The following is a 13,228-nucleotide window of genomic DNA, read 5'->3' as shown; positions in this document are numbered from 1 at the left end:
AGACTATGACACGCAACCACTCACACACGAGGCTATACTATTTATCCTTTTCTCTATATAGAATAGGACAAGACAAACAATAGCTTGACTCTCGCTACACTTCGCATTGATGTTTGTCGTCTCACGAGTTCAACTCTCGGTCGACCTGTCAATATTCCTTTTTGCCTCGGACGTAATCATTAATAGAATGTTGTGTGGTTTTGACCGTGAAGAAAACCTTAAGAAGTCACATTTATATCATTTTAGAGAGATCGTTTTGAATAATTTTGAGTTAAACGAGCGAGCAGCAACTTGTTTTCGTGAACGGCCGATCAGCGCTTGTTTACTATAGTAACGCGATTCCCAGCCAACATCAAAATGGCGGATTTTTCTCATCGAGGCCGCTGGTTGGTTAACCAATAAGAGCACCGTACGGTTTCCATTGGGTAAATTCCTTGCCATCGGTAGATCAAAACTCTAAAGTCTACATAATGTAAATGTTGCTGCTCGAAGCTCGAAGAAATAAATAATAATGTGAAATTGAATGTAAGCTTCAATTTAATTACAAAAACAGATCAAATGAACGTTTCGGGTTTCCCCTTTATTAACAAAACAGGATGAATGAAACACCACTGATGAATGAGATGATGTGGTAGTGGCGCCACATCGTCGTCATATGACAAGAATATTACATACATATTATTTAGATTCATTCATATAATATTCAGTGTGCTGATAAATTCCAATGATGTTACAGGCTACACAATAGTGGGCAGCAGTCCAGCTTGTGGTAAGCCACAGAATGGAAACATCGATCTGCTGATTAATTGAAATCACATGAGACTTAAAATGCGAAATCATTATTGGTAGGATTATAAACCGCTCCAGAATTTGCCGAGTTTGCCCGAATGGTTCCGATGGTGTGTGATTGTTTACATGTCGCCATGATACAACGACGTCATTTTCTTCACAGGATGTAGGTACCTGAAATAGCACTCCGGTATTGAACACCGAGACATACCAGAGCTTCATGCCGTTTGAACTTCTCAGCATAATGTAGAAAAGACGGTTTTGATTATAACTTGTAAGTAAAAATATGTTTGTATATTCTATATTGTTATTCTATCTTGTATCGGGTTTTTTGCCGATCAGTGACCGGTGTGAATCATAAATCTTACACGTTCCTTTTTCTTTCTATTTTTCTTTCTTTTTTTTCTTTTTTTTAAATTTATTTTTGTTTTCAAACTTCTTTTTCCTCAGCTACTGTTTTATGAGTGAATAGTTATAGAGCTAATTATCTATAAAATTATATATCTCTCACTTTGTCTTTCGTGGTGTTTTCAGTGAGTTAAATTCCTGCACGTTATATTGAATTTCATTTGTGAGAAAACCTCCCATTATCTTTATTTTAAAATGATTCTTGTCCACTCTTCACCAAACCAAGCATTGCAATTATTTTTATTATCATCATCATCATCATCATCATCATCATCACCATCATCATCATAATCATTATTATTATTGTTATGTATTATTATATGTATCCATGATAGCGTGGAGTTTGTGTCATGTTATGCTATCTTATCTTCCGAAGCGCCCAACCAGGTCACATTATTTTTACTGGGTTATTTGGAAGAAAAGCCATATATATCATTTCAATCATTAATCTCATCATCATCACCACCATCATCATTAACATCATTATCATCACCATCATCAACATCATCGCCATCAACGCCATCATCACCATCAACGCCTTCATCACCATCGTCATTATCATCATCATCATCATCATCATTACTCTTATTAAACACCCTTGTCCTATGTTCATCTTCTTCCTCATTATCTAACTTTCTATTTCTCCAAGATATTCTAAACCCTTATTGTTGTAGTAGTTGTACTGTTAATTGTCCCTGGTGAAATCAGACAGATCTGCGATCATGATGACATATAATGGGATAAATGATAATTTGGTAGAAATTAAATCATATCCATTAAGGAAAAATAAATCATATCAAATAGATTAGAGATTATGCTCTTGAGATGATCAGTGATAAAACGTAATATTTTTATCTTTTTATCTTTTTGCCCACAGTTTATCGTTTATTGATCTACTGTCTCAAACCTCGTTTTGTCACCCACGGCTAACATTTCAAAAAAATGGGTTGCTCCTCATCAGCAATTTCACCGGAAGGAGAAACTGTTCAAGTGGCTCATAATGTGGAAAAAAAGGAAAACCAATCTCCGAATCACAACAAATCCAATGGGCATACTAGGGCTCTACCACCACCACCACCACCTCATGGAGGAAGAAAACAAATTCAAGAAAAAGCACACAAACCAATTCCATCCATCGACAAAAATGCAAACAAACTCAGTGCTATGGATCAAACACCTGGTAAGAAAACGGAAGTCATATGAATTTAGTGGGATACTTGATTTTTCTTGCTCATAACGACTGTTATATCACTATGAAATAAAGTGGTTTGATTTCTTTTTATAGTATCTAGTACTTTTTACCACATATCAAAGAAAAAAATATTAATTAAACACAGTTTCCTTGGTCTTCTGCCACTTGTACTGTTATCTGAAGCTTTTTGATTGTTAAATGTATGTCTAACATTTTCTCATAGAGATTATATATTCTTTTAATCTCTTTTTTTTTCATGACAATATAGACGTCTAGTATGGATTTTATTTGCTTTGTAAGCTTTGATAAAATTCTGTTTTGAAATCTAAAGCTTTGGACCATGATCATGATTTGCATTCTCTTTAATTTCAGTGCCAAAAAGTATAGCATTTGATGTGTCATTTGGTGACGATTCAGAAAACCCTCTAGTCAGGAAGAAACCTGCACGGCTATCGGTAAATATTTAACAAGTTGTACTTTAACTCACTTGGCCATCATTCTGAATAGGTTACCAAAATTTGATATTGTATTGATGTTAATATAATAAAATTGTACTTTATTCATCCAAAAGGAAAATTGATATATTTTATTGATATTTTCCACAATGATTTGAACAATTCATTTGCATTAACCATGCTCTGAGTTTATGGGTTTTTATTCAAGACTAAATTATGATGTGTTATATACTTCACAGAGCAGATATATCGAAACTGCTATTTCGACATCACACTTGTATTGACAGGACAACAAAGTCCTGTAATTTTTTGCTATATAGCATTGGTAGGGGATGAAGTGGCCAAGTGGTTAAGGCATTGCACTGTTTTCCAGAAGGACCTTGGTTCAAGCCCTGCTTCAGGCACTTTAATTTTTTCTTTTGGGCAAGATTTTTAACCCCCAATTTGCTCACTTTGGACAACATGGGTGATTCCTGTTGACATCAGATATCTTGTTAGATGGATTATTTATATTCCTTCATGGAATGCCTAGGCGACAGTATCTAATGATGCTTTGGCAGAAGGGCATAATTTTAATTTCATAACATTAGTAAATGAAGATCTTACCAGAAGGCAGTTATATCGACAAAGCAATCTATCTGTATTGGCATAATTTGGATTTAAAAGGAAAAATAAACAAGACTACAATTTTTGAATCGTTAACAATATCCCCCTTTGGGATAAAATAACATCCAATTAAAGAGCTATACATTGTCCAATGAAACCTTGTGAATGGGACCAATGTTTCTAAACTGCTTTCGTCACACTGCCTTCCACAAGACCAAAGATACAACTTTGCTTCTTGAACAGCATGAGCCACAATGTCAAGAGGTTAGAAACCTTTTAAAGGCTTATAACCACCTGCTATTTGAACGAGTGTCTGAGGACTAGATCGTCATTGATCAGAGGCATGCTTCTTAGATCGGACAAAGAGAGATAAAAAGCTAGCTTTGAGCTATGAGTTACGCATTTGCTATCCAGTCAACTGCCACAGACTTGTACTTGCTCACACTACATATGATGAGAAATTATAATATCTTTGGCATGCGATTGGGAACCACGGTGGTCAGCTGGCTAGTGAACACTTGTGCATCTCGCATCGCCACTCAAGTTAACTTTTTATATCACTTTGTCCCACCTAAGAAACATGCCTCAGAATCTTGAGGTCAACTGTGAAGTTTCAGTCATTGTTGAGGTTGAGAAAGCCTGATGCAGAGTCAGATGAGGAGGATAATGTACCATTGGAACCAGTTTCCATTCATGCTGCTAAAGCATCTATCAAGATCCTACTCTGCTTTGCTCAACAATATACTGAGGGCGATTTCTTATTTAGCATCATTGCCAGTGCTGAGGATAGGTCTATAAAATGATTCTTGGCCTTTAGAAACAGGCGAAACCAATTGAATATTTAAAGTTGATTTAAGTGAAGCACCCTCAATTCAAAATCAGCCCTTCCCTCATTGTGATTTCGCATTTTCCATCTGTTTTCCTTTCATTTTTTGGAAGAACCGATATATCGACATGACACTTATATCGACATTTTACCATGGCCTTGACAATATCGATATATCCATCCTCAACTGTAGAACTATATCTCAAATAAGCTATGTTCCAGTAAATTAAGGAATATACCTCACCATGAATTGAATCAATCATTAATTAACATAACAATAAAACTATAAACAAGCAAAGGGCTCACATAATGCAGTCTGTCATAAAACTTCCCAGGACATTGCAGTAGACTCAATTTTAAAAGTAACATGAATTGAGATGTTTGAGAAGCGGTGGTTAACAAAAAAAAATATATCATTATCAGATCTGAATTTGCACAAAATTCATTGCATATCTGTTTTTATAGAGGAAGTGCCTTTTCATTCCTTTATCATTTTGATTATAAATGATTAAGAAACTAGCCTATAAACTATAATAACATTTTAGTCGTGGCCAAGCTTCTTATTTCAGACTTTGATTTTTTTTTCATTATGTTGCAGACTTTAGAGCCTCTTAATGTATCAAGATTGACAGCTGAACAGTTGGAAGAAAAACAGAGATTAGCAGATGAAAAAAGAGAGAGGGTATGTAATTTTATATAATGGATGATTGCTTCATTCTACTTCTATATTTTATTGTTTCACTTCAATCTTAGTCAAATCAAATTTTGCTCCCAAATTTGGCATAAAATGAGTATAGGACACAAGGATGGATTAATTTTGTTCTCAAGCAGCATCAGTACATACAGTGATAAATGGTCGGATAACTACCAGTACATTGTATTATTCTTTTGAAATGCCTACAAATGATTTTAACTCTTGTCCGTTCAATTCCATTAATCCATATTTGAATATAATGTTCACCATTACTTTATATGTATTTTATTTTATTATTATTTGTTTTGTATTAGATACGGCAGAAGAAAATCAACAAGTCACAAAAATCTTCAAAGCGACGGAAAGAATTGTTAAAAGCCAGAGAATTTGGTATGAGGCAACAATTAGAACAAGAAAAGGTAACGGTGACAAAACGTTGATACAGCATATAAATCATATCATATGGAATTTAAAGCATTTGTCTTATTTGTCTAAACAGATTGCAAAGGTTTAGATTGAAAACAAAAACAGCTGTATAATACATAATGCTATATAAATGTTTCAATGTACCTGTACTCTTACTCTTACTAGCATATTATTTTTTCTAATACAATCATTTTTTTATATTTCAAAAAATATTTTTTATCTTTGAAATGCAATTCATTTGCTGTGAAATGCAACTTGTTTTTGTACTGCCCATTGTATCAAATACCATCATCACCAAGTAAAACTTTTCACACCTTTGTATGCTGCTATACGGTCTTGTGGTATAACCCTTGCCTTCGAATCAGAACATCCAAGGTTCGATTTCACTTTGGGCAGTGGCAGTGTGTAGTACTCGGGTATAATATGACTCCCTGGCTGTTAACAGCAGAAAATAATTAGTAATATTGTCTAAGTAGTGTCATGTCTCATCCTAAAAGTTATGTGTTGCTGTTGGATAGGAATCCATTGTAAAGCACTCTGAGCAGGTTTATTGGATTTTGTGCTATATAAATATTACTTGTCTTTGTCAGTAAAAGAAAATAAATGATCAGTGTTGCGTTAAGCATTCTTTGAGTTATTCGCAACATTGAGAATTTTAAATTTGTTTCTTTGCCATAAATATTGGCTAAGATGTAATCGGGAAAACTGATATTCTGTATCTTCAATAGATTATAATGGGAGGAAGTGTTCTTCTTGTTAAATTTGAATAATTCAAAATTTAAGGGGTCATTTTTAATTTGTTTTAATTAATTTCAATTTCAGAGTGTCTTAGATGATAGCCAGAGACAAGCAGAAATAAAACGAGAACAAAGATTATTGGAGGTCAAAGAAAAACAAAGGATAAGAGAGGAGCGAGCTAAGAGAGCAAGAGAAAGAGTAAGCCTATGCAATATGCATGTTTAACAAGTATGAGGTTTTAACCGCATTTTAGATCAAAACTTGACTGTTATTTGCCATAATTTTTTTATGATTGTGGTCATTGCTGTGACTATAATTTTTTACAATTGTAAAGGAAATACTTTTGCAAGCAGATTAAAGATCATCTTTTGACTCTATATGGTTTTAATGGAATGTGCGGTTCCATTTATAATTTACTGCATGTAGAGAGTCGTTTTAGTTTTGCACCCATGTATAATCATTACTGCGTACAACTAGGCACTCATTAGCGTGTGCATCAAGAGGGGTACTTGTGTGTTTGAAACGTTATATTTGATAACATTTCACCTTTAGCAGAGTGTTTGCAACCATCATCACCCTTCCAGTCCTGATTTTTGCCTGACTGTATCACAAGATGAGACAGTGGGTCCCAGAGTCATTGATGCCAATACTGTCCATTACATCATAATCTTACCTTATCAATATTGTTACGTTTCCCCTGGAATGTTCTCTCATGATGTCGCCATTCAAATACTTTCTATTAACCATATGTTTATGTTGTTCCTGTTAAATTGTTATAAAATGAAGTAATGCATTTTTTCTTTGACAGGCCAAGAAAATGCAAAACCCAGATGATGAAATTGAAGTTGAAAAAGACGAACAGTTCAATGCAACATCTGATGGTAAGTTACATGTTTATTAATTAAAACTGATTAGGTATGTTGAACTTTGTGAGAATTCATTCTCGTTTACAACAATGGCTAGTTATTCTGAGGTCAAGTTTAGACTATTACCATCACCGAACATAGTCTTGCAATGTTGTTGCTTTCCATATTATCCTGCGTTAGGACAAGAAGGAAATATGTTTGTAGGAACATTGATTTGTAACGAAAGGTACTGAGTTCGATTACCTGCTGCTGCACTGTGTGGCCTTGATCAAGTCACCCCGCCCTAGCTCAATTTGCGGTGCCGTAACCTGGCTGATGCCTGGGTTATTCCAGTCTTCTCTTGGAATAGACTCTAGAGACAAATTTCCCCTATGGGATGAATAAATGGCATTTTATTTATTTATTTTATTTAAAAGTGTAGTCTGAATCACTTTTAATCAATATTCTTTCACAGAATCTTGGCTTGATAATCCTCAAGCTGAAAAAGAAAAGGATACTGAAGAAGGTCTACAGAAAAGGGTTAGCCGACAGTCAAATCTGAGACCTACAGCAAGTGCCAGTACAGTGGACAGTTATGACAATGCCTTCATGAGGTCGAATACACATGAAAAAGTATTATTTGACGATGCTGCCTTGGGTAACGACGACGACTTTTTTGGGTCTTGACAAGCATGAGACATGATGTTATTGTTGTGGTTGTTTTAGATTTGATTTATGTTGAAGCAATCAGGTTATATTGAACATGGGGTTATAACTAATCAGTTGTATCTGTTATTTAATTGAAATAAAAGCATTTAGCCATTTCTTTGAGAGTTCATCAAACTCACAATTTCATAGATAGTTGGGGTTTTTGTTTTGCCATTTGTTTTTTTTTTTTTTGTTATTATTTTTTAAAGATTTGTTCGTCATTATTCATTATTCCCCTTGAGCAGCAGCGCACATGTGATAGATGAGTATAGTTAAGAGAATTGTGATGATTTAGTAATTTGTAGAGTAGAAGCAAAAATAATTGTCTTATGCAATTGCTCACATTTTGAGAGTCCCCACTGCTGAAAGAATTCATTGTGAAACATAGAAATGAAATTTATATACTCATAGCTGTGAATTCTTCATAAACTTCTAAATATTTTCATTATCATCGAAGGTTCATATTATAACCTTTGTTTCATATGCAATTTGTTTTTGATAATTTTAATAAAATCATGTTATATTTTTGACTTTGTAATATATACATTCAATAACAATGCAATGTTCATCAAATATGGTGCATATCCTTTATTTAGATTTTTACATTCATCTTAATCTATGTTGTTTTTTTTAACTCTTTTGATTTTAAGAAAAGTGTACCATTTAGTTGCTTTGAGATTTAGAATGTCATTGTGTTTAATATGTTTTGAAAATTCTTTTTGCAAGTCCTTGTTTTATGTTTTAAGAGTCTTCATGGAAACTTTTTTACAACCCCTGCAGAGAAATTGATTTTTTACTTGTTATACAATTACAATGTAAGATGAGGTCGTTCTGGTTCTTCGGTTTTACTTATGTTCCTCTCTTACTGAATATTTTGTGTAAACTTTCTCGATGTCAAGATGGAGATTAAATAACTTCATACCATTGCTAACTCAACACTTTCTTTTTGTAAAAGGAAAAAATTATTAATGATGATTTCTTGAAAAAGTGATTTCAGTATACGCAAGTTTATGACCACTCTTCAATAATGATGTCGCAGAAACGCGATATTTTGACAACAGAGTATTTTTTTTAGTGATGGCGGAAATTAAGTTTGATTTTTTTTTATCCTTGATTATTTTTTGGAACTCAAAATAATAGGCTCATGTAATCTGGAAAGTTTGTTTGTTGTTTATTTTTAGGATAGTAGTTCAGCTTAATGTTGTTGGGGATTTTTTAGTGAGATGAGAGGGGGTGTTTTTATTTGTGTTTTTGGTAGATGTAGTCATGTTTTGTTTTGTTTTTTGTTTTTTTTTTTACTTTGCTTATTGTTTTTGTGTGTGTTTTTGTGTCTGTGTGTTGCATTGTTATTATTTTGTGTTTTGTTTATTGTTTTATTTCCGTTTTTTTTTTTTTCTAAGGCTACACGTCTATAACAAAACAACGCTTTCATTTCATGTACTTTAATTTCATGATTCTTGCTCGGTTCAATGTTGGCTTTGTTTCCTATGGGCTCCATTTTGGGTTATAAGGTTCTATATAACTATCAAGAATTTTGCATATTCAGTGTGTTGGTTTTAAAACAGCTTCATCATCTCGAGAATTTGCAAGTTACAATATACGTAATTGAATATGTATAGTTAACCTCAACTGTTATCCACATGTGAACCATAACACCTTTTAAAGTTATCAAACACAATGGAACTGAAGTTATTCCAAGTTTTTATAACCAAAAATGTTCAGTCACAAATTCTTGTTACAACTGAAAAAAGGGCCACTCTGTTAAGGAGAAGGTATCACCAGAACATATTTTGAGTTGTGAAGACTGTCAGATATCCACTTCTTTTTCTTCTTGTCTTTTCCTTTAAATGCTGGACGTCATATGCTGGTTAGTGTCATGTATCCAACGGCTATTGTTTGAATGAGCTGTTTTCTTGTGCCCCATAACTTGCGAACATAATATTTGTTACTAGTTTCTTTGTTATGTCTTTGTTGTTTTTTTACCTATATTTTCTTCCTGTTTAATTTCGAATATTATGTATTGAAGTTCAGCTTTTAAAGTCCAATTGTGTTTGTGAATGTATATGTTTTTATCAATTACTATGACCTAAACAAAAATTGCCGATTCGTTTTGTCTTGTCCTACCTCAACGTGTCCTACTGGTAAAAAAAAAATAATTCCAGAGTTAGGAGACATAAATGCAACCATCTAATACTACTGACCAAGTGATATATTTGCATACAACAAGGGAGTCATTGATGGTAATCTTGCAGCTCTTTACATTGAACAACAAAGGGTACCTCTGTTTTTACATGAATAAATTATAAACCATGGGATGAAGATGTTTTCAATACCAATGTGTGATAAATATTACATATGTGTGCACTTTAATGTTTATGTGTTGTTGTTTATTCCGAGTGTGAAGTTTTAAATTCCTCACATTAAAATTGTTTATAAAACCAATATAACGTTACAAATTTATTTTTAAAAGCATTAGACGTGAGTTTCATGTATTTTCTAGTCTTAACGTATTCCAGTAATAATCACTTTTCACATAAATCCTTTTGAGGTATAATTTATGATATTTTATTCCTCCCTTTGATTTCCAAGAGTTTATTGTTGATCAAAGAGGAGATTTTTTGTTCTTCTAGTTGCATTCTCATTGTTCGGGGTTTTTGAAGTTTGTTTGTTTTTTTTTGTTTGTGCTTTTTATTAATTATGTCACATTTATTATAGATCAGAATAAGAAATTCAAAACTCGAGTCTAATGCCATAGTTTTGTCATGTCATAATTAATTTGTATGTAGTTTTCATTCTTTTACATTATGATAGTCAATGTAATTTATGTTATATTTGTGTCAATCATAATTTGATGCCATAGTTTTAATTGATTTTATGTGTACATACATACATTAATTATTAGAGAGTGGCTACCAGCACTTGTTCAATCGTACATAATATATATGTATATATTTGCACCTAGTTGACATGTTTTTTAATATGGTCCATTTCAGTTTGAGCACATTGAAATGAAATGTGTAATACATTTAACTTTTTGAACACCTAACTAAAATAATACGATTAGGACATGTTACAAATTTAAGACAGACTGGGTGGGGTTCCAAACCTCCCATATTGGGCAGGGAGGCACTTACTGTGTCTTCTATCCCCTTATATCTGTTTTCCAACATGCTTTCTGTCTTTGTCTTGGAATGAGATTACTTGGTTTTGTCATGGCCCTGGCCGGAGTCCTGGATGGGAGGGAAACAGTCAAATGCATAGTTATTGTTTTGGGAGATGATATTTTTTTCCTTGTAAATCGTCTCTCTGTTATGGATTATTATATATATATTTTTTTTTTTTTTTGAATGTGTAATATAAGCATTTGAGTGTCTTTCTCTTTGTTGGATCTTGTGCTTGTGTGAGACATATGGGATCTCAAACTAAGTACATTGGTGGTATGTTCTTGGAATCTACATCTGATCCCTATTTGTTCCCAGTTCCCCTTTGTCTTACTTTCTCTTGGGTGCTTTAATTGTAATTCTAGAACTTTTTACTATCCCATTTTCTTCTTTTTTTACTGGCGTTGATATAACCTAAATGTGTTGCAAGCGCCGTAAAACCCTTAAAAACAAACAAAACAGACTCGAAAGAAAAGCATGATTCCCATAACTCACAATGTTTTGTAGGCCGTGGCGTTCTAAATAGATCTACCTTTACTGTCCCCTGTATTCTCCTTATGTAACTTTGTGTCCTTGATCTGTGAAATGAGAATATTCACTTTTTCCTGGACCCTGAATGCAATCAGCTGTTGAGACGAAAACAGTCTAGTGGTTGTGTCTTTTTGTGATAATTTTTTTTCCCGCCTGTAAATCATCTTTCTGTGGTTTGATATTATCTAGTGAATGATATTACATAATTTTGTAACCATTTGAATTGGCCATAATCCAGACAAAGAAACATTGCTCTTTGATCTTACTCTTGATTTCTGCTTGAACTAGTTTCCTTTGTCTAACTTAAACTTGGATATCCTTAAACTCAGCTTATCTCTTGAACAAGTCCTTGCTCTTGAACTATAAATCTTTCAACTATCTTTTCCTTCTTTATTGACACTGTATGACCTGAAAGTGTCATATGCGCCATAAAAACTCCTATATAAACAAATGAAGCAATTCACGTTGTATTCATTTATAGATCTTCTGCTCATTTTCATGTTGGCTGCTCAATTTCTTACTTTTTAATTACGGTAATTTTTTTTTTTTCGTTCTTCATTTTTCCTATACAGTTTGTTATTTGGACACTGGACTTTTTTTTTTTTGGACATGATATCCCTGTGAAGGATTGGAGCTTACTTAAATATCTCAACATTGTGCCAGTATTAAAATGTATCTATCTTCTATTATAATAAAAATGATTATCCCGTGAGAAAGCTATCTGTTTATTTCCTCTCCTTTCAAATGTTAATTGTGTACAAATAACAAACCATACTATATATTTTACAAACTATGAGATTGAATATCAGTATTTATAGTAAAGTTGGAAACGCATAAGATTCCATCATTCTATCTTTTATCTGTGATCCATACTGCTGTTTTATAATAATGATAAATTGATTCTTTTTGGGTTTCATGAATGAAATAAAAATGAACATTATTTTTTTTATGAGTTGTTTGTTTTGTTTTATTTATGTTTTTGTATTTTGATTTTCTTTGATTTTTTAGAAATTTTGTTTTATATTTTGACATAAAGAAATCGATGACATTATCACTCAAAACATATTGATATTAATAAGAAAGAATAAATAGCATTTATAGCAGTTCGTGCTAAGACTGCTTTATGTTTACTTTATCTTATTATAAACCTGCGCTCAGCTATTTTAAACTCAAAATCTAAAGGGTACACGAAATTAAGTCTTTAAGATTTCCCTTTACATTCCATTACTTCTTCTCTGAGATGAAATGAATCATAAATTGCAACATTTGTATCAATCACCTTTTGAGACGTTTTTTGTCTGAAATGCTGAACAAATATCCAAATTAAAAGAATTTCCAATTCCCCCAATTACACCTACGTGTATTTAAAAAATAAAATGTTACCGTATGGAAATGAACACATAGCCACATCACCTAATTAAAATGAGAACAAAATAGCTTTACAACAACAACAACAAAATACAATCAGGTTTTCTATGTACGATATTTCTTTAATTTCTACGAATTTGCTACCTAATGCGATGATTGGAATGCTGTTTGAGGCGAAGGAATAATGTTTTGGACCATTCTCGGCCAGTGCATTTTTTTTAATTGGTCCACGGCCTTATCTGTTCTTTAAATCATTTGGGGTTTTTTTTAATGTGGCTTTGCGTCCTTGTTCTGGAATGGGACGATTTGCTTTCGGCTGAGCCCTGCCTGGAGTTTTGCTAAGAGGGACACAATCGGATAGATTAAACTTTTGCCAGTTCCTTTTTTTATTTTTTATTTTCAAATTCAGAGCTAATTTATTTCCGTGTATTTCTTTTGGTGGAGATCCTGCAGTAGTGTGTCAATATAGGACTTTCATATG

At 33.0% G+C, this 13,228-nt stretch overlaps 1 protein-coding gene across 1 annotated transcript; it reads left to right on the top strand.

Annotated features, from left to right (window-relative positions):
• The first annotated feature begins 952 nt into the window (after positions 1-952).
• Positions 953-12,326, top strand: LOC144962588 (uncharacterized). Its single transcript, XM_078895671.1, has 8 exons — positions 953-1,063; positions 2,075-2,377; positions 2,762-2,844; positions 4,875-4,958; positions 5,285-5,389; positions 6,219-6,332; positions 6,943-7,015; positions 7,455-12,326. The coding sequence occupies exons 2-8, from the start codon at positions 2,140-2,142 to the stop codon at positions 7,664-7,666; spliced, it is 909 nt and encodes a 302-aa protein (XP_078751797.1). The 5' UTR covers positions 953-1,063; positions 2,075-2,139; the 3' UTR covers positions 7,667-12,326.
• The last annotated feature ends 902 nt before the right edge of the window (positions 12,327-13,228 follow it).

This window comes from Berghia stephanieae, chromosome 1 (genome assembly GCF_034508935.2).
Source record: "Berghia stephanieae isolate SIO BIC M18660-M18661 chromosome 1, UCSD_Bste_1.3, whole genome shotgun sequence".
Lineage (NCBI taxonomy): Eukaryota > Metazoa > Mollusca > Gastropoda > Nudibranchia > Aeolidiidae > Berghia > Berghia stephanieae.
Note: the sequence above shows the minus strand (reverse complement) of the source record. Positions and strands in the feature narration are given on the sequence as shown.

Excerpts from the sequence above, each read along its gene's own strand:
- LOC144962588 (XM_078895671.1), top strand. The coding sequence starts at position 2,140 with ATGGGTTGCTCCTCATCAGCAATTTCACCGGAAGGAGAAACTGTTCAA. Across the intron at positions 2,378-2,761 it reads TGCTATGGATCAAACACCTG|TGCCAAAAAGTATAGCATTT; the intron begins GTAAGAAAACGG and ends CTTTAATTTCAG. Across the intron at positions 7,016-7,454 it reads GTTCAATGCAACATCTGATG|AATCTTGGCTTGATAATCCT; the intron begins GTAAGTTACATG and ends ATTCTTTCACAG.